Source organism: Chelonoidis abingdonii, chromosome 3, assembly GCF_003597395.2.
Source record: "Chelonoidis abingdonii isolate Lonesome George chromosome 3, CheloAbing_2.0, whole genome shotgun sequence".
Classification (NCBI taxonomy): domain Eukaryota; kingdom Metazoa; phylum Chordata; order Testudines; family Testudinidae; genus Chelonoidis; species Chelonoidis abingdonii.
The window spans coordinates 113,938,635-113,965,326 of NC_133771.1; the positions used below are offsets into that span (position 1 = coordinate 113,938,635).

A 26,692-nucleotide genomic window follows, 5' to 3' on the forward strand; every position below is an offset into this window, starting at 1 on the left:
GTTAATGGCAGGAGGTTTATTCTCAACATTTTTAGAGGTTTTACTTGGCAAACTGTGCTAGAAAAATGGTGTGAAACAGACTTTTTGAAAAATATTTCTAATTTGAAGTTCGCCTTTATTTTTTCTCTGTATTTTGCTTACCATCTAGCAAGATGGGCAATGAAATGCAGAACAGAATTTGTGTAGTCCCTTGTTCTCTTTGGCAAGTTTTTTCTCTCATTTCTGTTTTGAATAGTTCATTAGCATCTATTGAAATTTAGAGTGCCTTAATAATAGGGGGTTTAGATCAGACAAGAAAATATGCATATAAACATGTTTTACAGTCAGTGCGTGCAATAAATTAACAACAAAATTCAAAATATGAGAAATCAGACTTTGATTTTAAGTTTGCACTGGTGCCTTGTTTGTTTTTTACTGACTTGACTTGTTCTGAAATTTCTCCTTAGCTGTTAATACAAGAACTGCGTAAAGGGGACATAACTGTGGCTGCATTCAATAACCTCTCTAATAAACTTCTTCTGGACTACAGTGATGATGACACAAGGAAGGTGAAAGAAATCACTGACCACTTAAACACATCTTGGATAAACCTGAATCAAAGGTAACTTCAAGGCTCTGTTGAGTGTAAATATTGCACGTGGTAAATCTAATCTTGCTGTTTTAAATAGTCAAAATATTGGTTATAACCTCGTGGAAATGAGAGGCCCTCATAGGTCATCTTATCCCATTCATAGGCTGCCTGACGTGAGACCAGCCTCCCCTCTTTCCTTGTCTCAAGGCCTCCATCTCTGCCGGTATGGATACCATCAACACCGGAGGCGATGCAGGCTTCGATAGACATTGAGTCTGCTGGTTCCAGGTGTGCAGCTGGTGACGGCTCCCCAATCTCGGGGCAAGCCTCCATTGGGTGCCCATCAGACCTCTCCTGCGGGTTGCAGTTCCTACTCCGAGGACTCGTCCCTGCACCATTCAGCGTGCAGCGACCGATTCTCCAGCAGCTCACGCCATCCCGGTCGCCGTCTGCATGGGAGTCTCGGGGACCCTCTGCGCTGCCTGCCAGTGAGCACAGGCACCAAGATAGGTGCTGGGAACATTTCCCTTTATGACGTGACTATTGCAACCGGTCTCGACGGGATAGACGTCGTCATTCTCATTCCAGTTCCTGCTCAACTAGACATCGCGCTCGGGATTTCCCTTGCGATGACTCGGCACCGGAGCTCCTGCCTCCGTCATGGGTACCAAAGTAGCACTTTGGGCGAGTACTGGTCCTCAATCCTGAGGCTCAGGTCCCGAGGGAAGCGACATCATAGGCACTGCCACTCAAACTGTTCCCGTGAGACCGTGCACTCAATGGTGACCTCAGCCTTGGCTTCCAGCCACCCATCCCCGACCCGTGTGGTCAAGCTGAGACAACTACCACCACTGGGCTCTCAGCTGGGTCAGTGGCAAGGGGCCCCGTGGCAGGGACAATGGTGCCATTGGGCACCATGGCTCAGTTGCTGGAGTGTCTCAGACCCCATCAGCATCATCTGGCCGTCTGAGACCTGCGTCCGGACTCTGATCTGGGGCTCAACCCGCTGGTACTGGCTGAGGCCCATGGCTCTGTTCCAGCCCTTTCCCTGGCACCGGACAACACCATAGTGGCTCCCCCGCCATCAGTCCCTCAGAAGGACTGTAAGGCGCACCAAGACCTGCTGAAGAGGGTGGCATCCAGCCTCCAGCTGCAGGCCAAGGAAATGGAGGACCCTTCTGATTTCCTCTTTAACGTGTTGTCCCCCTTGGCCTGCTCAGTGGCTTCAGCAATTTCCATGTGCAGGGCGTTGTGGCTCCTCCTGTCTGGACTGTCGACAGGGGCCCAATCCCTTATGCAAGACCTCCCATTTGATTGGAAAGCGCTCTTTGCGGACCAGGCAGATGTCAGGCTGCATGGGATGAAGGACTCCTGTACCACCCTGCAGACTTTGGGCCTCTACATCCCTCCAGCTAAGGACAAAGCCAAACTGCAACCGTCGGCTCAACCGGCGAGGAGCAGATACGAGCCCCTGTATAAGACCAAGGGACCAAAAATGCCGGTCTCAGTGACAGTCCCACTCTGCTGCGCAGCCTGGACCCTCTAAGGGCGAGAGGCAGGGAAAGAGGCGTTTTTGACTATTTGCAAGAGGGCACTGGGCCAGTTGCCAGGGAGACTCCCTGATTAATAAAGTTTATGTTCTGCAACTGTTTGTCTGCCTTCTGCATGACGTGGGTCCTCAGCACCATTTCCAAGGGCTACATGTTGCAATTCATCTCACCCGCTCCAAACCACCTGCCTTCCACAGTGGACTTGGGGGACCCAGAGCATGCCCACCTCCTAGGGCAGGAGGTGGACCATTTATTGCACCTGGGGTGGGGGGGTGGAAAGAGTACCAGTAGAATTCCAGGGCAAAGGGTACTTCTTGATTCTGAAGGCCAAAGGGGGCCTCAGGCCCATCCTGGACCTCTGGGGCCTAAACAGTTTTCTGGCTTGCTTCAAGTTCCGCATGGTGACCCTGGCCTCTATTATCCTCTCCCTGGACCCAGGGAACTGATATGTCTCCCTGGACCTCCAGGATGCATACTTCCACATTCATATATTTGAGGGGCACAGGCGGTTCCTTTGCTTCCTAGTGGGGCTGGACCACTACCAGTTTGCGGTCCTTCCATTTGACTTTTCCACGGCACCCAGGGTTTTCACAACGTGTATGGCTGTGGTAGCAGCCTACATCAGGCGGGAGGCGATACAGATCTTCTCATACCTGGACGATTGGCTTCTCAAGGGCGAATCACGTTCTGAGGTAAAGACCCGTATGGATCTGCTCCTCTCGACATGCGCCAGTCTCAGTCTAGTGGTGAACGAAACCAAATCAACCTTAGCTCCAGTTCAGTGCATAGAGTTCTTTGGGACGCTGCTGGACTTTTCAAGGGCCACAGCCTCTCACTCCCTAGACTGGTTTGAGGCCCTGAGAGATCTCATTGCCTCGGTCACGGCTTTCCTGATGACAACGGTGAACACGTGCCTTCAAATTCTGGGTCACATGGCGACATGTACCTACATAGTCCACCATGCTGGACTCTGAATGAGGCCCCTCCAACTCTGGCTAGCCTCCCAATTCTCTCAGGCCAGGGATGGGCTGGACAAGGTTCTCATGGTTCCGTCCCTGATGCTGGCTTCCCTTCAACGGTGGTCTTGCCCGAGCAATATGCTGCAAGGGGTTCCCTTTCGGGATGCCAGCCCATCTGTAGACCGGCGACCGACGCATCGGCCCTGGGTTGGGGAGCCCATACAGGAAACATGCAAACTCAAGGGACATGGTTGATCCGGACTTGTCTCTTCACATAAATGTCAAAGAGCTCAGGGAAGTTTGTACGTTCGTGGCCTTTCACAAGCATCTTTGCGGCAGGCTGGTCAGGGTCCTCATGGATAATACCGCTGCCATGTACTACGTCGTCAAGCAAGGTGGGACTCGCTCTCTAGCCCTCTGTTGGGAATCTCTGAGCCTATGCGAGTTCTATATAGCCCACGATACCTCCCTGAGGGCCGTATACCTCCCAGGCGTCCACAATACGCAAGCAGATTGCCTCAGCAGGGTCTTCTCCCCCCAGTATGAGTGGTCGCTCCATTTGGAGGTTGCATACCGGCTCTTCCGAGACTGGGGAGTTCCCTAGGCTGACGTCTTTATAACCCACCAGAACTGGTGTTGCCCCAAGTTCTGCTCCTGAGGAGGGATGCGTTCCTCTTGCGGTGGTCGGGCCGGCTCCTCTACGCTTTCCCAGAGTTCCCCCTCATTGACCAAGTCCTGCAAAAGGTAAAAGCAGACAAGGCGAGAGTCATCCTCATAGCCCCACCGTGGGCGTGCCAACACTGGTACAGACCCTCATTCACCTCTTGGCAACTTCCCCACCACAGGACACTGCCGCTTCACTCGGACCTCCTCTCCCTGGGTGGGAGCTGCCTCCTCCATCCCAATCTAGCTGTGCTCCACCTGACCGCGTGGTTGCTCCATGGCTAGATGAGGAGAAGAGGAGGTGTTCGAAGCAGGTAAGGCGGGTCCTCCTGGAAAGTAGGAAACCATCCACGTGCCATACATGCATGGCGAAGTGGTCCAGGTTCTCCAAGTGAGCGGAGTGTCTCCCCCTCCTCCGCACCCCTCCAGCTTATCCTGGACTACTTCCTGTCCTTTAGGACCCAAGGACTGGCAATTGCCTCAGTCAGGGTACACCTGGTGGCCATATTGACAAGGGCACTTGGTCTTCTCCCACTCTGACCTCCTGCTTCCTGAAGGGCCTTGACCATTCGCTCCCATATGCTAGACCCCCCGTGCCACAATGGGACCTGAACCAGGTTTTGTCAAAACTCATGGGTCCTCCCTTTGAACCCCTGGCCACATGTTCCTGGTCTTAGCTCTCATGGAAGCTGGCCTTTCTTGTAGCAATCATGTCAGCCCGCTGTGTCTCAGAACTCAGGGCCTTGACCTCGGAACCCCCCATACGGTGTTCCACAGGGATAAAGTCCAGCTTCGCTCACACCCGGCTTTCCTCCCAAAGGTGGTCTCCACCTTCCATATGGATCAGAGCATCTTTCTCCCAGTGCTCTGTCCTAAGCCCCATTCTTCCAGTGTGGAATGCCGCCACCACACGTTCAATTTACGTAAAGTGCTGGCATTTTACCTGGATCAGACCGAACCATTCTGGAAGTCCTCGCAGCTTTTTGTTGCCTTGGCTGAGTGGGTAAAGGGGCAACCAATCTCCACCCAGCATCTTTCCCGCTGGATTACCTTGCGTATATGCATGAGCTATGACCAGGCAGGGCTTCCCCTGCCTCCAGTCATTAGGGCACACTCAACGAGGGCTCAGGGCTCATCAGCTGCCTTCGTAGCCCATGTCTCTATCCAAGACGTTTGTAGGGCAGCCACTTGGGCCTCAGTTCACACGTTTACTTCGCATTACACAATCATCTCCCAGTCTAGGGATGACGGCAGGGCGGTACTCCATCCCGGTCTATCATGAACTCCTACCCACGTCCCCCAGGGATAGCTTGGAATCACCTGCTGTGGAATATATAGGAGCAATCGCTCGAAGAAGAAAGGACAGTTATCTGTTCCGTAACTGGTGTTCTTCGAGATGTGTTGCTCAGGTGTATTCCACATTCTGCCCTCCTTCCTCTCTGTTGGAGTTGTCCAGCAAGAAAGAACTGAGGGTTGGGGGGTGCACGGCTCCTCTTATAGCGTGGTTCAGAGGCGCCACTCTAGGGGTTGCAGCGGTACTCCCTCAGTACGAGTACTGCTAAGGGGAGAAACTTAAGGCACTGGGGCACATGGCAAGCATGCACACCTTCTGTGGAATACACCTGAGTAATACATCTCGAAGAACGCCAGTTATGGAACAAGTAACTGTCCTTTATTAGGGGAAAAATTCAGTATGTTTTAAAAAGTCTTTTTAAATAACGACAACCAATGAAACTGCTTTTGTAGCTGAAAGTGAATGAGAAGAGAGAGATGTATAATGAAGGTTGTGTAAGTGGCATTATGTCCTGGGGAGGAGAGGAGGAGGTTACTGCAGTGGCATGCAGTAAGTGTCAGAGGTAATTAATGAAGCAATGTATAGAATCTTATTACTCTTCCTGGGAGTGAGAACTCTACCTTAGCAGTAGTTTGCACTTTTGATATGGCAAGGGGTATATACAAATGCTTTCCTGGTTATTTCCAGAGATGACAACTGAAATGGCATAAAACTTTGTAGCTCATCCTATGTGATGCTTTGAGAGAGAGAGAGAACAAAAATATATCCCTCTTTAGATGTGTCTTGAGATATAGGCTGGGATTTTCAAAGGAGTTTGAAAACCTGTTGAAGTTCACTGGGATTTGGGCACCTAACCCCCTGTGGCTCCAGGCAAATTGTGGAAAAAGGCTTTGGTTTATGACAGATTCCCAGTTTTTTCCATAGTGTGGACCTCTTCATAGTGTTGAGGATGTCTCATGGGTCAGTTCCTTTCTTGATCATCCATTCGCGTTCAGATTTGAGGTTTCAGGTCATCCCTATAGCCATTACTGTAATTGCCGAAATGAAAAAAGAATGGAGGTAAAAATCTGACTTTGTGTATGTGATTGGCAACATAGGCCATGTAGACCATACAATCTGAGGCTTACTTCACATGGGGCATCTGTGGGGGAGAGTGTGTTTGGTGCACAAAGTTCAGTTCTATCGCTTACACTTTTAAATAAAGATTTATGCTTATAATATCATTTTAGAAGTGTACATTGTCTGTTCCGCAGTATCCATGCATGGAGAAACCAGGAAGACTCTCTTTAGTTACTTTAGCTGGAAGACTCATGCTTCTGAATAGCATCACAATACAGCTATAAAACATAATTCCAGCAGAACTTTAAATTTTCAACAGCTCATTTTAAAACTATTGACATTACAGAGATTTAGCCCTCCAGTTTGATGTGGTGTAAATTGGATATGTGGTACAGTGGCTAATAACATTTTTATACTCAAAGGCTAAAACTATGGTAATTCATCAGTATCGTCACAGCCTCAATAATGGATTACATTCTATGTCTTCAGCAGACCAGTTGTTTCTTCCTGACACATTCTCCCCCCTGCGCTCACGTTTCTTCGTACTGCAGAGTATAGATTCTTAGTTTGCATCCGAAAAACAAATTGATGCAATTTAATGTTCAGACTGGGCTGGGAAGAGTCTAAAATTAAAAGGAGAATGATATTCTTGTTCTTGATCGTGGTTTTATTAATAAAATTCACATATTTTTTTTCCTGTGCATTCCTTGAGTCCTGTGTAACTTCTGCAGTTTTACGGAAGTCTGAAGCTCTTTCAGATATGGACTCCACAACCTTGGAAGACCCTGGTCAGCGCCTCTATCCTTTCATGACTAGATTTGGACTCCTCTTGGAGTCTGACTGCACTTGCTTTATTGTCATGAAAGGTGATTACAGCACAGTGTAGTGTGCTCTCTTTTCCTTAGTTTTGGATTTGCAGTCTCTTTGAGAATCAAATGAAAGTATCTAAGTCTTTTCTATAACAATGTGGATCACTACTAGGCCATCACATAAGGCCTAGTTTTTCTTCTAACTGAAAAATGGAAAATTCCCAGTTTACCCACATCATCACTCTCAAACCATTTGATATAGTAATCATGCTGCTGGAATATGAAGAGCATACTTAATAGCATGTTTTCAGCTTTAGTTCAAATACCATGAAAGTGATAGGACTATAACAGGCTTGCATTCTTTCTCTCAGTTTCAACTAAGCAGAAAGTTTTGAGATATTAAAACTTAGTGCAGGAGCCATCATTCCTGACATAATGAAATTAGGTAAAATGTTGAGCTCGTTCTCCTGTCCAGTGCATCAGTTCTTAGGTTTACGGATCTGGGTCAATTGTCTTGATTCATAGAAGATAGGGTTGGAAGAGACTTCAGGAGGTCATCTAGTCCAACACTCTGCTCAAAGTAGGACCAACCCCAACTAAATCATCCCAACCAGGACTTTGTCAAGCTGGGCCTTAAAAACCTCTAAGGATGGAGATTCCACAACATCCCTAGGTAACCCATTCCAGTGCTTCACCACCCTCCTAGTGAAAAAGTTTTTCCTAATATCCAACCTAAACCTCCCCCACTGCAACTTGAGACCATTACTCCTTGTTCTGTCATCTGCTACCACTGAGAACAGTCTAGATCCATTCTCTTTGGAACCGTCTTTCAGGAGCTGAAAGCAGCTATCAAATCCCCCCTCATTCTTCTCTTCTGCAGACTATACAATCCCAGTTCCCTCAGCCTTGCCTCATAACTCACGTGCTCCAGTCCCCTAATTATTTTTGTTGCCCTTCACTGGACTCTTTCCAATTTTTCCACATCCTTCTTGTCGTGTGGGGCACAAATAAGGACACAGTACTCCAGATGAGGCCTCACCAATGTCACATAGAGGAGAATGATCACATTCCTCGATCTGCTGGCAATGCCCCTACTTATACAGCCCAAAATGCAGTTAGCCTTCTTGGCAAGAAGGGCATACCATTGACTCATTACTGTTGACTCATATCCAATTTCTTGTCCACTGTAATCACCAGTTCTTTTTCTGCAGAACTGCTGCACTAGCCATTTGGTCCCTAGCCTGTAGCAGTGTGTGGGATTCTTCCATCCTAAGTGCAGGACTTTGCACTTGTCCTTGTTGAACCTCATCAGATTTCTTTTGGCCCAATCCTCCAATTTGTTTACGTCATGCTGGAGGATAGGGATAGGGTTCAGAGTATCTGCCTCTCCCCCCAGCTTAGTGTCATCCACTGAAGGTGCAATCCATCCCATCATCCAGATCATTAATGAAGACGTTGAACAAAACTAGCCACAGGACCGATCCCTGGGGCACTCTGCTTAATACTGGCTGTCAGCTAGACATCGAGCCATTGATCATTGTGTTGATCCCAACAATCTAGCGAGTTTTCTATCCACCTTATAGTCCATTCATCCAATCTGTACTACTTACTGTCAAGAATACTGTGGGAGACCGTATCAAAAGCTTTGCTAAAGTCAAAGTATACTTTGAAACTTGTCTGTTTCTTTGAAAGCCACCTTTGTTTCCAGCCTGTTCTTTCTGTTCTCATTGCTGTTTCACTGTTAAACTTACTTCCTTGCTTGTGAAGGAATGCTTACAGAGGGAAATGATTTTGAAGTCAAGACTTCCTAGCTGCTTTAACGTCTTTATTTCCTACTCTCTTTGCTGAGTTACATTGCTTTAATTTTAGAGAGTGTTTTGTGTTGTCGTTAGACAACATATTTATCAAGTGCCCTATCCTTTGAATTAACATTCCGTTACTGTTTCTTCAATAGAAGGATAAATGTTGAGGCATGTTCCTACCAAATCTAAAGCTGGAAGCATCAGGTCATAGATGCAGTGATAAATTAAAGGGTTCTGTTCTGTCAGTAGTTTATATGGCAGTATCCAGAATTTGGAGTGTGTAGGAACTACTTAGTTTCAAAAAAATGAGAATTATTCAAGCAATATTTCTTTGATCATAATAGTTGTAAAGATGACATTAGACTTATTGCTCTTGAATGACAGTTCTTTTGCATTGATACAATGCTTTTCCAGAGTGCCAATAAACTAACGTACAAATCATGGGCTTGATCCTGAGGGGAGCTGGTCACCTGCAACTTCTTTTGATTCTGAAATCAGGTTTTGCATCTATGGATCATTTCAGCCACTACTGAAATTCAACCACCTGTAGCTTCAAACACAGCAACTGTTCAATACTATTGAGGAAACACTGCATAGTACAGTACGACAGGAAGGAGGGAAAGAGAATTAATTCCTTCATTTAAAATGTAAGGAGGTTGAATGTAAATGTACACGGTTAGAATTTTGGCCAAAATTCCTGGGAAGCTCCTACACATACAAAAATGACAGGTTGTGAGGATTTTGCTTTTGTCTCCTCTAAACAGCAGCATCTTCATAAACACTTCACCACTGACAGCATATGAGAGTGTTACTTGAGTTCTGACTTGGAGAGAAGAGACTGTTTACTGAATTAGTAGCAGTATTTCAGATAGCAGCTACTGGTAGATGTGCCAATAAAATGAAAGACTGCTACTGAAAGTACTCACTTTTATTTTGTCCATATTTTGGGGAAAAAACAAATTCAGTTTCGTACTGTGCAGAGTCCTGCGCTTAGGAAGGAAGAATCCCATGCACTGCTACAAGTTGGGGACCGACTGGCTAAGCAGCCGTTGTGCAGAAAGGACCTGGCATTAGAGTAGATAAGAAGCAGGATATGAATCAGCAGTTTACCCGTCTTGCCAAGAAGGCCAACGGCATATTGGGCTGTATTAGTAGGAGCATTGCCAGCAGATCAAGGGAAGTGATTATTCCCCTTTATCCAGCACTGGTGAGTGTTCCACTTGGAGTATTGTGTCCTGTTTTGGTCCTCCCCCCCGCGCCCCCCCCCGGGATGTGGACAAACTGGAGAGAGTCCAGTGGAGGGCAATGAAAATGTTTAGGGGGCTGGGGCACATGACTTATTCAGAGAGGTTGAGGGAACTGGGCTTATTTAGTCTGCAGAAGAGAATCGTGAGGGGAGATTTGATAGCAGCCTTCAACTACCTGATGGGGGATTCCAAAGAGGATGGATCTAGACTGTTCTCAGTGGTGGCAGATGACAGAAGAAGCAACAATGGTCTCAAGTTGCAGCGGGGGAGGTCTAGGTTGTATATTAAGAAACACTTTTTCACTAGGAGGGTGATGAAGCACTGAAATGGGTTACCTAGGGAGGTGATGGAATCTCCATCCTTAGAGATCTTGAAGGCCCAGCTTGGCAAAGCCCTGGCTGGGTTGATTTAGTTTGTGTTGGTCCTGCTTTGAGCAGGAGAATGGACTAGATGACCTCCTGAGGTCTCTTCCACCCCTAATAGTCTATGATTCTATGTATAACTGGTAATGGTTAAATGATTTTTAAAAAATATTAACTGTAACAATTTTGAATTGTTACATTTCTGTAATAAAGTTCTATCACACAGTTTTATTCTAATCCTTTGTAGGATTAATATGAATGAGACTACTTAAACATGTTATAACAACCTCTACAGCAGTGGTTATCAAACTTTTTTTCACAGACCACTTGAAAATTGCTGAGGGTCTCAGTGGACCACTTAAAGATTTTTCCAGTGTTGTTTGTACTGTTAGCTAACTATTGTAAAGCACTTTGGATAAAAGCACTATATTAAAAAAAAAAACAACAACACTTTTTGTTCCACAAATGAAAGCACACAACTCATATTTTAACATCCATAGTCTTACCCTTCTAATGCGATGGATGTGCCCTCTCTTTCCTCCATGGTAGCCTCCGAGCTGGGGCTTGAAAGGAGGGAGGTTTCTCCCTCTTTCCTTGCCCAGCTCTGTGGCTGCCGCAGCAGGGGAGAGAGCCATCTCTCCCTGGCAGCTGCAGCCCTGGAGCTGTGGAAAGTCACCTCTTTCTCTGGTCTTGGCAGCCCTGCATGTCCCAAATTCCTCCCACTCTTTCTCACCCCACTCCTCCCTCCCATCTACCACCTATTCCTCCCCCTAAGGCCACCACCTCGCCTTAGATGTGTATCTTTTTCAGGATCCAGGCGTGGCTCCACTAATTAGTTGGGTGGCCTTCATTCTTTCGTATGCAGATGCCCAGGCGTACACCTTAGAGGGAACTATCCGCGAACCACCTGAATGGAGCTCGTGGACCACCGGGGGTGCACAGACCACAGTTTGAGAACCTCTGCTCTGCAGTCTTTTGAAACTATCCCTTGTGATTTATGATGATGTTGCCAGAACACATCAGTAAGATCACAAGTGTGTATGCTTATACAGTTGGAAACCACACATTGGAATTCCCCTTTCTGTATGTCTGTTTTGGACTAGATTCTGCCAGCCTTATTCAAGTAGTCCACTACTTGAGTTTACTCTTTTTGGTACAAAGCTACTATTCAGCATGAGTGAGGCTGGCAAAATCTTGCTCTTTATGAGAGATGGGCCTGAGCAGGTTCCCCCAAATTTGACTTTTTGATCTGTCCACTGAATGTTAGCAAAACTTCAAGTCTGTTTAATGCAATTTCAGTCATTTGTGTCTTTTTGAATCATAATATTTAAATTTGGCTTATTACTTATGAGCTGCTATCTACAGGGAAAATCTCAGATTTGACCATTGACATTTCTGTCAAATATCACCAGAAAGTTTTCAGTGGATTTACTGTTCACATGGCCTTTTGAATTAAAATCTTGTAACCAATGTCTTTTTGGGGTTGTAGTTTTGAAATATGGCACATTCTTTAGGTGTGGACTCCTGATCACAGGGACAAAAGAAAAACGCATAGATGTTAAATATGACACTTCTTTCCTAGGTCATCAGGTCATCAGTATAGGGGATTGCAAATGTTATTTTAACTTCCAGTGTGAGGTGGTCATGCCTGGGCATAAGGCCACCAATTTGGAGAAATTAAGGTAATCAGTGGTAACTGCTTTTGCAACATTTCAGTGATTTTCACCAAGAAAATTATTAAAGGCAAGAGGTATTGATACAGCTAGATGTTTGCACCCTAAGGGGGGCTGTTGTCAGCTAGTGTTAAGTAAACACTGTCACATAAAGGCAAATACGTTTTATGTTTGTGGAAGCCCTATATTTTTAGGGTATGGAAGTCATTTGGCCCTCCTAAACAAGTGCAAATGAAGTACATCTCTTCCATTTTCCACAGTGCTGTAATGTGTAAAGTGTATACAATTTTAGGGAAATGGTTTCCATTCACAGCAACAGTCTACTGCTCTCTCTTCAGATGGTGGTTGCTGATAACAGCAGTGAGAAACATTCAAAGGGTGGAAATAACAGCTTCTCACCCCTGAAATGTCACAAACCCGTTATGGTAACACACAGAAGGAAATGCTAGGTTTTACTGAATAATTTGTATCCTGCTCACACTCCTCAGGGGTTTGGGTGTAATATATATATCCAGTACAGAATGATAGATACAGATGCAACCTTCCAGGAACCAATGACCTAACATACAAGAGAACAGATGAGAACAGACTGTACAGTTTTTAGTGTTGTATCATAATGAATCTTCAGATTATCTTTTAGTATCTTCATTTATGATTCACACAATATGGTATGTCATTATGGGGGGAAAAATTGAGATGCCTGTCTCATTTGTACTTTCAGAGCTGGTGATAGGCAGAATGCCTTGGAGGTTGAACTGAAGATAGTGCAAGCCTTACTCAAGGATCTAGAGGGCTTCCTCAAATGGATGCAAGAGGCAGAAACTACAGTTAATGTCCTTGCGGATGCATCCCAGCGGGAGAATGCTCTGGAGGACAGTGCTTGTATTGGGGAACTCAAAAAACAGATGCAGGTAAGAGCATGAGAGAATATTGTTGTTCTATTGTTTTGTTTTCTGCTTCTCCATTATTGTGAACCTGACTAGGAAAAGGCACCTAATAAACTAGAAGTCCTGCATCTTATTCATGAAAAGAATATTTTAAAATGGCAACGGGCATGGAGGGAGTTACTGATTTAATGAGATATAAGAATCCTTACTTGGGATTAAAGCAAGGGTGGCCAGCTTGTGTCCTGGGCAATTTTTATCCTTCAGGTTCTAAATTGTGACCCTTGTGGGTAGCTGTGTTAAGAAGAAAATGTATGTTATGAATTGAAAATGTGCTCCCTGAGCTACACCCAGTTATTATTTAACTTAAGTGCCTGACTCTGCCCTGCTGCTAGAGAGCACGGGTATCCCTCCACAGCTGCCTCCCACACTCCCCCTCCTCCTAGGCACTTTCCCTGCAGCAGCAGCGGAGCCGAACTGCTGTTAGCTGGGAGTGCTTTGAGCAGTTGCTATCTCTTTATTGTTGCTTAGCGGTTCCCCTGCTGGTAACCAGCTGCATTACATGGGAGTGAAGAGAAAGTGGCTCCACTTGCCCCATTGCCTACTTCCTTGCCAGACTGTGACAGCTAGGTATTCCCCTCCCCCTCCCCCATCCCCCCGGGCCTAGGGAAATACCTAGCAAAGAGAGGCTCCTCGTCCCTCACACAGCCACTCAGGAAAGGCTAAAAGGAGGATGGGGGAGGAGAGGAGACTCTCCCTAGGGTCAGCACACTCCAGCTATTCCCCTCTCTGTACCTAACATGCCTCTTGATTGGGATGTGTGGGAACGGTGACACAGGCTCTGCTTTAGGGATACAATTGGAGGAGAGCAGGGCAGAGAACATGTACCAAAGGGTTGATTGGAGACACTTGACCTCTTTGTAATGCCATATTTGGGCCTCAGGCTGCAAAGATTAGATTCCACTGTATTAAAATAATTTTCCATGTTTTGCATTTGTGCTAGAAGATAAATGGTTAAAATGATTTCTGAAGAAATATGGATTCTTTGGTTGCCCTGTTGACATAATGTGAGTTCCCTTCACAGCTATCCCCCTTTCTTCCTAATTAAGTATTTTGTAACTGAAGAGAAAGTTTACTTCATCTAATATAGCGTATTTTCTTTCTGTGGGGAAAGAAAACACAATAAGTAGATCAGCCACACAATCCAGCCCCAAGTTTGTAGAAGGAAACTCTTATTTTGGCCTCCGTGTCACGAGGCGTGATCAGCTCTCCGTAGTTGTATAAAGTTTCCATTTTTAAAATAAGAGATGTTCTTTTGTGGGGGAGCGCAGATATGACTTTTGTGTGCTAGTGGAGTGGTTGTACACTAGCTCTTCCTGCTACCTGTGGCTGCAAACCATCCACAAGAAGCAGAGTTCTTGTGTTGTGGCCACCAAGAAGCTAGAGGTGACTGCTTGGGGCTAAAAAAGCTGAAGCACAGTCACCTGTCCACCTCCCTTAGTTCAGCACCCTTTACTGTTGTTTTCTTTCTTTCCCAGGACTATGCTCTGTTCTGCACTGCACAGCAGAGGGAGCATAGTCTCGTAACCTGCCCATGAGTCAACACATAATTTTAAGTTCCCTTTCAAATATGAAAGGTTTAGCTATAGCCCATATCAAAGGCTTTCATAACTCAGTGACTTTTGAAATAAATTTCCCCTTCCCCCCCAAGTTTCAAGGTCACTTTAACTTTCTGATGAGCATTAGTCTTCTAAAAGTATAGATGTTTATATTATTGTATTGATGTAATCATTCCAGGTGTATTCCTGTGTTTTCAGACATTTGTTTTTTGTCTTGTGTTGATTTTAGCACTGTGCAGTTAGTCTTTCTTGTTAGACTTACAGGAAAGAGAAATAAAATTACTTTAGATTTAGACCCACAATATCTGTTCACATTAACAATATTTTTTCCCCTGGTGCTGTGGTATAGACAGCAACATGAAACTGTGTTTATCTCACCATTTCATGTGTTTACATGTATGAAAAATTGTATTTCCTAAATCAAATTGATTACAAAACATGTGCTGTGCTCTTACTGTCCTTGTTCTTATGAGAAACTATAGGAGAACTATACACTGATTGAATAGCACTTTACAAGGGGTTCAGACTGTGACTCATCTAATTTGAAACAAGACACGAGTAAGGTTTTAACAAATAATAGAAGAGAGGACTGTAGTGACGTGATTAGATTCCAACAGGTTAGCTGTTGCATAATTTGATGGTTCCACATCATTAGTAATTTTTTTTAAATAGGTAAAATGAATTCAACTAGTCATCAACCTTGTAATTATTGGTGATCTAATTCCTTGTGTGTATTGGATGAAATGGGTGACAAAGAAAATGGCACAGTTGAAAGAGGAGAGGGCAGATTTACAGTGGAGGAAATCTATTTGGCCAGGGGAACTCCAGAAGTGTTCAGTGGCATGGGAAGGGAAGAAGTGGCATTAGATATTGAATGTAAGTCAGGGTAGGGGGTTGAAGGAACAGACTTTGCGGTGGATGAGAGGGGCAAAAGAGTCAAAATGGAGTGAGTAGAATGCGCTACTATAATCCTGCTTTGGGGGAAGGACTGAATGGAGACAGAGGAGGTGAGAGAAGGGGACAGAGAGTGGTGTGGAAATCAAGGGTACTTGATGGCTGGGAGATTACAAAAAGACTGGGTGGAAGAGTAGGTGGGCTATGCCCTGGAAATGAGGTGGTGATTGGTGAGAAGGAAATTGCTCTTGTATGATATTTCCATTGTCAGTGTTTAGTGAAGATGAGTTTGAGGAGTGGCCATTTTGATGAGTAGAAGAGTTGATTCAGCAATGAAAGTCAAATGAGGTGGGGGGAAAAAAAAGGCCAGCTGGGAAATCTATTTGTAAATTGTTCAGGGAAGAACCTATGGTCGGAGGACCACCCAATCCAATGCACAGGCTGTGGTAGAGGAAGCTGGTGTTGGGCAGAAGAATCTACTTAAATGAAGAAGGCTAGCTCTGGTCTGACTCCATGCAATAGGGATTATCACATCCTGAACACAGGGTGCAGAAGAGCAGGCCGGCATTAGCACAGGTATAAGGAGAGGGAAGTGTGCATAGGAGACCTGGAAGAGGGGGGACGTGTGCTAGTGATGGAGCCTGGGAATGGGAAAATGAAGAGCAGACAAGAAGAGAGAAAATAATTAGAGATGGAGAAAATGTATACTATTAAATTTGGAGATAAAAGAATGAAATGGGGAGAGAGCGAGAATGTAAGCAGAGAATAAAGAAATGAAAAACACAAAAGCAAGTAAAGCCAGTTTAAGAATAAGTGTTTAGTTTTCCCATATTCCTATCTGCTGTCATATTTCTCAGAAAAGGGAGTATTCAGAAGAGGGGAGAACTGAGGGAAGCAAGGCAGAGGACATAGAATCTTCAAGCTGATCACATCTGTTTGAAAGCGAGTACGCCAGCACTTGAAACAGTTATAATTGAGCAATGTATAAAGCGTATGCTTCAAAGCTATGCAATACCTGAGGTTCTGTGAATTCGTCAGAGCCTTAATGTTACTTTTAATTGGTGCCTCTGACTGATCCACTAGAAGGATGTATGGAGATATTCACATAGATAATATGCAGATTAATAGTAGATGTATTAATTCTTTCAGATTTTTCAAACTAAACCTGAAATCAGAAATTGGCTATCCATTCAGGCTAGACATTGAAAAACAGTATGCATCTTCTAGGTGAAGAGGTAAATTGTATTCTAGCTCTGTAGAATATATCTAACTCTGCAGTCTTAAAAAAACAAAAAGAAAAAAACTTGAGCAGTTGCAGTCTAGATGCTCATCTTCATCCTGTGCTGTGTACCAGGTCTCATATCCTAATTCAGTGGCTCAAACCTCTTGTATGCTGTGACCTCACATTACAAAGAAAAATTTTAATCCTTTAATTTGGGATATAAATGTATACTCCATATCAAAAAACACAGTAGGAGGACCAAAAGAATGCCACCACGGCTAAACAGCAGATTAATGGATGCCATTAGAGCCAAAAAGGCGTCCATTAAAAATTTGAGACAAATCCTAATGCAGGAAATAGGAAAGAGCACAAACTCTGGCGAATAAAATGTAAAAATATGAGTCAAGCCAAGAAAAAATTTGAGAAGCAACTTGCTAAAGATGCAAAAACTAACAGAAAAAAATTATTTAAGTACATCAGAAGCACGAAGCTTGCCAAACAGACAGTGGGGCGAATAATGACAAAGGAGCACTTGCAGGAAAGCTTAATTTATACTTTGCATTGGTTTTCACTACAGAGCAGATCCCTACGTCAGAGAGATTCTCTTTGGGCAACCAGTCTGAAGTACTGTCCCAAATTGATGTGTTAGTAGAAGAGGTTTTAGAACAAATTAACAAACTCAACACTAATAAGTGACCATGTGTGAATGATCTTCACCCCCAGAGTTCTGAAGGAACTCAAATTACAGAACTACTAATTGTGGTATGTTATCTAACACTGAAATCAGCCTCTGTACTAGATGTCTGGAGGGTAGATAATGTAATGCTGATTTTTTATAAAGGGCCTCAAAGGAGAATAAATTCACAGGAGGACAGTAAATTACTGTCCAGTGAGCCTAACTTCGGTACTGGGCAAACTGGTAGAAACTATAGTCAAGAACAGAATTATCTGACACCTATCAGATAAACATGATTGGTGGGGGAAGAGTCAACACTGCTTTTGTAAATGGAAGTCATGCCTCACTAATCTATTAGAATTCTTCAAGCATCTGTATAAAGGTGATCCAATTGATATAGTTGTATTTGGATTTTCAGGGGAGGGGGAGGGATAGCTCAGTGGTTTGAGCATTGGCCTGCTAAACCCAGGGTTGTGAGTTCAATCCGTGGTGGGGCCACTTAGGGATCTGGGGCAAAAATTGGTCCTGCTAGTGGAGGCAGGGGGCTGGACTCAGTGACCTTTCAAGGTCCCTTCCAGTTCTAGGAGATTGGTATATCTCCTATTTAAAAAAAAAGAAAAAAAAAAGAGCTTTTGACTTGCTCTCTCATCATCAAAGGCTATTAAGGAAACTAAGTAACTGGTTGAAAGATGGGAAACAAAGGATCAGTTACTATGGATCAGTAACTGGTTGAAAGATGGGAAACAAAGGATCAGAATAAATGGTCATTTTCTCAATGGAAAGAAGTGAACTGCGGGGTCCCCTATGGATCTGTACCAAAATCAGTGCAGTTCTACATATATTCATTCATGATCTAGAAAAAGTGGTGAATGTTGAAGTGGAAAAGTTTGCAGATCATATACAATTGTTCAAGATAGTTAAATCCAAAGCAGAACGTGAGGAGTTAAAGGGATCTCACAAAACTGGGTGATTGAGTAACAGTATGGCAGATGAAATTCAACATTATTAAGTAGAAAGTAACACACATTGGAAAAAATAATCCCAATTATAATTATACAGTGATAGGTTCTAAATTAGCTGTTACTATCCATGAAAGAGATCTTGAAATTGCCATGAATAGTTCTCTGAAAGCATCCACTCAATGCACAGCAGCAGTAAAAAAGGCTAACTATGTTAGGAACTATTAGGAAAGGAATAGAAAATATCATAATGTCCCTATATCTGACCTATGGGGCACCCGCAGCTTGAATGTCATGTGCAGTTCTGGTTGCCCCATATCAAAAAAAAAAAAAAAAAAAAGGTGGAACTTGTAAAGATTCAGAGAAGGGCAACAAATANGCCATGAATAGTTCTCTGAAAGCATCCACTCAATGCACAGCAGCAGTAAAAAAGGCTAACTATGTTAGGAACTATTAGGAAAGGAATAGAAAATATCATAATGTCCCTATATTAAAGCTAGTTAGCAGCTGAAACTCCTGTTCCATGGGATACTCTGAAACTGCAAAAAAAAAAAAAAAAAAAAAAATGGTGGAACTTGTAAAGATTCAGAGAAGGGCAACAAATATAATCAAGGATATGAAACATCTTTCATACAATGCGAGAGTAAAAAGATTAGGGCTGTTCATCTTAGAAAAGAGACAACTAATGAGGGATATGAAAGAGGTCTGTAAAATCATGAATGATGTTAAAAAAAAAAAAAAAAGAGTAGAGAAGTGTTTATCCTTTCACACAATACAAGAACCAGGGGTCACCCGATGAAATTAATAGTCAACAGGTGCAATATAAACAAGACCAAGTACTTTTTCACATAATGCAAAACTAACCTGTGGAATTCATGCTAGGGGATGTTGAGATGACCAAAAGCATAACGGGGTTAAAAAAAGAACTAGGTAAGTTCATGGAGGATAGGTCCATCAAAAGTTATTAGCCAGGCATGCAACCCCCTGCTCAGGTGAACCTAAACTTCGAACTGCCATAAACTAGGAGTAAAAAACAGAGGTGGGTCAGTCGATAGTTGTCCTTTTCTCTATACTCCACCTGAATCTCTGGCCTGCTGGAGTCAGGACAATGGGCAAGGTGGACCATAGTCTGATCCAGTATGGAAGCTCTTACGTTCTTAATTCCCGTAGGTGAGCAGGGGGATGTCCAGAAACTAACTATCCATAAAGAAAGAAAAGGTGGTCAAGAGCCCCAGAACATGTTGGTAACTCTCCTTGGGGACTTGACCCCCCCACCCCCCAGGTTGAGACCCAGCATTCTAATTAATGTGTTAATTTAATGTTTTGATATGTGTTGGATAAGTGCTTTTCCTTTTCTTTCGGAGATCTGGTTATCAGCTGTGTGATTTTTTTCCTCTCTTATAATTTGAAGAATTTTTAGGATGCCATGATAGTGGAAGCCATGTACATGAACGTAAAAATAATGCAAAAGGGTTTTGCTCATTGGGTGTTCTTTCCTCTCTGTGCGCTGTTTTTCAATGGGTTTCTAGAACGCTTTTTTTTAACTAGTTTGCATTGATTGCTTCACCTGTTATAATCAAAGTTGGATATGTCTCTGTTTTGAGGCAGTGATGTTGTCCATTGTTGTCCAAAACTCTAGCTGTTTTGCTTTCTGCTGTGTTGGTTTTTGGATGTTTGTTCTTGCAGCACCTGTAATAGAAATGAAAATGTCTTTATTGACTCACCTCTCTAAGGAATAAGACATGGCTGCATGGGGTGGTGCTGTAATATGGCTATGTATGTTGGTTGGATTACACTTGGAGTATGTTATAGGTAGAAAAAAAAATCCCACATTGTAGTGTCTTGTTTCTGCTGTTAGCTTGCTTAAATAATACTGCTTTATGGTGAATATACATCAAAGTGTTGCCTCTGAGGATTCAAATCAGTGGAGACCCTGTTTAGGGATCGTGATTTGAAATGTTCAGTTTGCCAAAATCATATTCTCATTCTTGTTGTTGCCATTTCTTAATGAGTCATTCAGGAAAAGGTTCTAATTGGAAATGGCATCTTAAAAATATTCATGCTTGCTGATGTGGAAATTATTCGTTTGGGAGCCCTTCGGATGAATTAGCTTTAGAAGAGTTTTCACGTGAAAGAGATTTGTCCCCAGCAGTTTTTCCTTGTGTATTAATAATCTAGCTTTGAGATGTGCCTGTATGTGATTTATTAGCCCTTAACATATGGCTGATATAATTAGGACAGGTATCCCTCTGCTCTTCTCTCAAGATTGATAACATGGTCTGTTATTCACTCACTCCACAGCTCTGCCAGAGCTGCATTTAGTCTGAGAGGGAGAACACCCTTCTCCAGAGTGAGCGAGTGAATGCCGTTCTCTCTCTCTTTCTCAGTATAAAACAGCTATACGGGAAGAACTGTTGGGATATATTGGAGCTGTCTTCCTAAGGGAATTCTGTTTTGTTTCTGCAGCTTTAATGTTTCAGTTAGTAATCTTCTCTGCTATTCAGTGCATTCCAGTATGGTAGCAGACATTCGGCTACTCAACAACTTCATTCTTTCTCTGTGCATGCTGAGCTGAGCAAATACTGGCTAGGAGGATCTGTGATGGGTTTTATTTTCTTGGTTTTTATTTTTAATTGAGAGAAACTTATGTTGTATCAACCTCCTTTGCCTTTGAGACATATAAAGCTTTTTAGCTCTCAAAAGCAATCCTGGAAGTGAGCATGCTCAGAGAGCTGGCAAATCGTTATCCAGTGGCCGGGAGGAAATGATAGTTGCTCTTCATTTATAATGCAAATTCTGAGGTGTCTTCAGAAGTGTGGCAAACTTAAAATGATGGCTGTGGTGAGAACATCTCTGCAGAAAGTTGTGGTCTTGTTGCATCGCTTGCAGAGGATGGCAATTTCTTCCCCACGTTACCAAAAGCTTTGTAAGGTGAGTGTAAAAAAAAAAAAAAAAAGGGGGGGGGAAAAACAGATCTTTGGGAGAATGTAGACTTTACTTTTATCTCAAAAAGCCAACAGATAGAATGGGGTGGCAAGAAGGCATCCGACTCCAGAAAGTAAATTTTGAAAGCCTGTTATATTCTGTTGTGTGTAAATACATGTGAGTTATTCATGAATGTGAAATATGTTGCTTTAAATGCACTTGCTGAGGTGGTGGGGTTTGTTTTCTTTTTTTTGATAAAATGTATTTGGCTAACATTTAAGGATTTCTGTGAAGAAACTGTTCACATTCAATTACCTTCCTTAGAAGTCTATATTTTTTGGACGATGGTTAGGTTCTGGCAAATGACTTAAAATTCTTTAACTGCTATTTAGTCGTTATCCAGGATACTTAAGCTTTCTTAAATTCCTATTTTTTTGTTTGTTTTTGAGCTGAAACAAACTTTAAGCAAGCATATGTTTTCGGCAGGCTAGTAAACAGTGTTAACACTTCTATTTTCCTATTCTATTTTTTAGTGTTCTACAAAATTTAAAAAAAAGTGAGATTAAAATCATGTTGATAGATCTGACAGCTTTTTGTTTGAATAGAACTGTCATCTCATTCCTTGAGACTGAATGTTCAGATTCCAGCAGGACTGTAGTATTGTTCGATACATTGCACAGGTACAGCTGGACAACTTTGTTGCTATGAAAGTATCCCCAGCAGCCCACTTGAAGTCTTTTTTTTTTTTTTTTTTTTTAAAGGATGGTCACTTCATGGATGTGAGACTTTTGAATGCAAGTTTGTGCTGTATTTCAGAAGTCATTTCTTAGGCAGTTTACATAACCTGACATAGTCAGTCATGCTCTCATGGATTAATTGAGCCTAACAGGTGGATTCTCTTTCATGACTTTTGACAGTACAATTATTAGGAGAGGTGCATGCCTATGAGAAAAAGGGTATTTTGACATTACCATGAAATCCATTTTCTGTTTTTGAAGCCATTGTTGGTTATCGGTGCTTATGATGTTTTTATACTTTTTTGTTTCATACTGAAAGTACACACAAATTGCATATGAGGTATGTAAACCAATGCACGCCTGAAGGTAAACTGAAAAGTTCTCAGTGTTCATTTTTTATTAGATTGGAAAATGGAAAATGGCATGCTGCTAGCTAATCATGAAGTTTTGCATCAATGTGAGAGTTTCTGTTGGGGGAAACTTGGAGGTGAAATAAGCTACAAAGACATTGCCCAAATGCTTTATATTCTTTCATTGTCTCTTTCATTACTTCCAAACTTGACCATAAAGTGATAATTGTTTAACATAATGTAAGTTAGCACAGGTAGAGTTTTTGGCATGTCAGGATGATTGTACTCCCTTTGTATATACATTTGAAATTATCCTGTTTACCTAATGTTGTTAAGTGATGTTTTAATTCACAAAAATGAATAATTGAGGATAGCTAGTTTGTTGTGTAAATGCAAGTTATTTAAGCATGTCTACTTCAGTACTTCTTGTTTTTCATTTTAACAATGAATAATTTGCTTTGATAAAGAACATTTGTTATGCAAATAAAGCATTTTTTTGTTAATGGAGAAGAAAACATTCATTCTCACTTTCGCAAAATTACTAGTAATTATGAATACATAAAAGCATCTTTTTAGTCATTTTTATGTTTGTAGATAAACTACCTTGTAACAGAATGTTTGTCAACCTGGTAATAAGTACTCAATGAATCCTGTAGATGGGAGGTAATAGCAGCAGTAATTGTCTACTAAGTGGAAGTCTAGACACTAATCATGTGTGTATAGTTTTCTGACTTTAAATCTACCCAAGGGATACTAAAAATCTTAAAGAAGCTGTTACTTAAAACACATTTTCTGACTGAATGGTAAGCTCTGGGAAATTTGTGATTATATATTGTACGTTTTCCTTTAAAAACTTTGCTATAGTGCTCTTAAAGATAGCCTGGTGATTAAACTGGAGTTTGACTTGTTCTGCCCTGCTAAATCAGCTACTGATAGAAAAGAAAATATTTACAAACCCAGCCACTTCCAGAAGGTGTCAGTGTAAGGCAGTGATATGTGAGACTGATGATGGAACGTTTCATTCCTTTTTTGCTTCTGAGAATTAAATTACAAATTGAAAACAGCTTTTAAGGAAATCATTATTTACACTCAAGTTGTTGTCTCCACCTCCTCAAACCTTTGAAAAAAAAATGCGGTAGCTACTTCTCTTGTATATTTGTGGAAATAGAGCGTTAACAGTTAAATACCGCATGAGAAGTTACATAATCATTATTAGGGTTTTAAATGAACAAATTGGTGCCTCATTTTTTTTCCTTGTTGCATAACCTAGCAAATACTAATTACCTTCCATGTAAAAGAAGCCCCTTCTGTGATTAGTGAGAAAGTCAGCAACGGCAAAGAAATTAGCATCAACAATATGAATGCTCAGACGAACAGGGTGCTTATCTAATTAAGAGCATCATAAACAAAAACAGGCATGATCCTCAAATTGTAACGAAAATTGCTTTTCTTCTAATTTAGTAGCATGGTAAAGTAATAACTTAAAACTCAGAGTCTTCAGACTGTAAATTTGTTAAAAGCAGAAACAAAACCCAGATCTTCCTTAAACTACATTTAGAATGTTGCTGAAATGGAAGATCATACGAAATTCTAAGTTCAGGTTAATATTTCATATGTGAGGAATTCCTTTTTCCTCCTCTGACTTCTCCAGATGAACACAATGATGAATACTTAACTTTTTTTTTCTGATAATCCTCCACTGAACCTACTACATAACTGTGGTGCATTGAAATCGCTTGAGGACATAACTAGTATTTATAACAGCACAACAGTTACGTTGTACCAGAACATACTAGAGTGTCATCATTCAATGGTTAACTTTGCCTTATTTGTCAGACACAATTTTTTTAAAAATAGTTTATTGCATCATAAAATTCAGAAGTACGAGATGGAATAACCTAAAAGGCCAATTATCAAATGTCAAATTGTTCAAAGAGCACATTTTCTACAGTTATGTCCAAAGTGGTTTCAGGTATTTTGGGAGTGGATGAGGTTATCACTGAAGACTAGAAAAGTTGCTTCATGAGAAGGTATAAAACGAATAGATTTTTTCCCCTGAAGCGAAAACTGCAACATTACTTAGGAAAACAGTATATAAAATTAGAAAGCTTTTGTGAATGCTTGTAACAAAAATGATAAAATGTTTTATAGCTCAAGCAGGTAAATGTAGGGAACATTTTGAAATATGCATTATGTTGTTGGAGAATTACAACACGCTATTAGCACGTATGCAGACCAATTGAAAGAGAGAATGGGAAAGAGCTGGTATTTGAGAGAGAGAATGTTCTTCTGAAAAAATGTGTTCATTAAAAAATGTATACATTCATATTTTAAAGATGATCATCTTTTTCTGCTATTTATTTTCACTTCTGTTATTGAATATACTAAGACATAGTAACATTAAAAGTTTTTTGAACCATGGAAATGTAGGACTGAAAGGACCTTGACAGTTCATTTAATCCAGTCCCCTGCACTGAGGCAGGACTAAGTATTATCTAGACCATCCCTGATAGGTATTTGTCTAACCTGTTCTTGAAAATGTCTCATAGTGGAGAATCCACAACCTCCCTAGGTAATTTGCTTAACTACCCATACAGTTAGGAAGTTTTTCCTAATGTCTAACCTAAATCTCCCTTACTGCAATATAAGCCCATTATTACTTGTCCTGTCTTCAGTAGTTAAAAAGGACAGTTTCTTACCCTTTTCTTTATAACAGTCTTTTACGTACTTGAAGAGTGTTATGTCATACCTCTGTTTTCTTCTCCAGACTAAGAAAACCCACTTTTTTCAATCTTTCCTCCTTGGTCATGGATTCTAAACCTTTAATGAGGTTTGTTTCTCTCCTCTACACTTTCTCCAGTTTGTCCAAATCTTTTCTGTAGTGTGGTCCTAAAACTGGATACAATACTCCAGTTGAGGCCTTATCAGTGTTGAGTAGAGTGGAAGAGTTACTTCTCGTGTTTTTGCTTACAATACTCCTGCTAATACATCCCAAATGATGTTCACTTTTTTTGTGACAGTTACATTGTTGGCTCATATTTAGTTTGTGATCCTCTATAACCCCCAGATCGTTTTCTGCGATACTCCTTCCTAGGCAATAATTTCCCATTTTGTATTTGTATAACTGATTAATCCTTCCTAAGCGCTGTACTTTGCATTTGTCCTTATTGAATTTCATCCTATTTAATTCAGACCATTTCTCCAGTTTGTCAAGATCATTTTGAATTTGCAACCCTCTAAGTTTGGTATCATCTGCAGACTTTTTATAAGTGAACTCTCTGTCATTATCCAAAACATGTAAGAAGATATTGAATAGAATGGTTATAACGAACACTAAGGTAGCTCAGTGTCACCTTTCACGTGATGTTGGCTATGTCCTCAAATTTTGAAAGTAGCAATAACTAGAAGTCTTTGTGATGGGATCTCTGGCGTAAAACCTGGAACTGGGGTACTGCTGTTTCCTCTTAATTCTCCAGCCTGAGCTGTCTCTCACAATGCTTTGCTACTGACAAGCACCAAAGTCCGCCAGTTCCTGTTATCACTCTGTACAACAGCATGTGGGGTCCCACGCCCAGCTAGATTGCATGAATGCTCCCTGAGCCACGCATGAATTACACTGAAAAAGGCACTAGCCAAATGCTCCCAACCTTGTACCTCAGAACTATGTAGTCTTGCCCTGGTCGGAAGCCTGACCAGTGTAAGTTTATTACTCAGTCTGCCCCTCCCTGGATGTGGAGAGGCTACACACTAGCCTTTATAAACTGAGCTGAGATTTCCCATGCATTTCAACCAAAATATAGTTGTAGCTAAAATATAAAACGAATTTATTAACCACAGAAAGATTTTAAGTGGTTGCACAGAAGTTCAGAGATAATTACCAAAGAAAATAAAAGGTAAGCACACAGTCTAAATCTTAAACCTTATTAGACTAGGCAGTATTTGGATCAAGCAGTTGTTCTTATCTCACTGGATGTTGCAGCCAGGTTACTGTTTTAATACACAGCCTGTCTCCTCTAGCAGTAGAGTCTCTGAAGCTTACAACATATTTCAGTAACAACCATACGGCAAAATCTCATAACTTCATACACACTAATGCAATACATATTTTGACAGAAGAATCTGTTTCATATGATATCTTACATGGCATATTTTGTATGAAATATATCATAATTGTATGATGGGTGAATATGGGGGCTCCAGGATGTTGCTTTGAGGTACAGAGTGCTACAGTCGTCTTATGGAAGTTTGAAAAACATGGGAATAAGGCAAAAAAATCAATAAAGGGATAGTTGTGGCAAAAGGCTAGAGTAAAATTGTGGCCCACTGAAATCAATGCAGGTTTTTCCATTGACTTCATAGATTCTAGGACTGGAAGGGACCTCGAGAGGTCATCGAGTCCAGTCCCCTGCCCTCATGGCAGGACCAAATACTGTCTAG

The 26,692-nt window shown here is 42.0% G+C and overlaps 1 protein-coding gene across 1 annotated transcript in view; it reads left to right on the plus strand.

Moving 5' to 3' along the window:
- UTRN (utrophin) overlaps window positions 1-26,692 on the plus strand; it is a 615,035-nt gene that overhangs the window by 264,386 nt on the left and 323,957 nt on the right. The window contains 2 exon segments of the mRNA XM_075064018.1: window positions 447-601; window positions 12,711-12,900. Coding sequence (XP_074920119.1) covers window positions 447-601; window positions 12,711-12,900 — 345 coding nt within the window.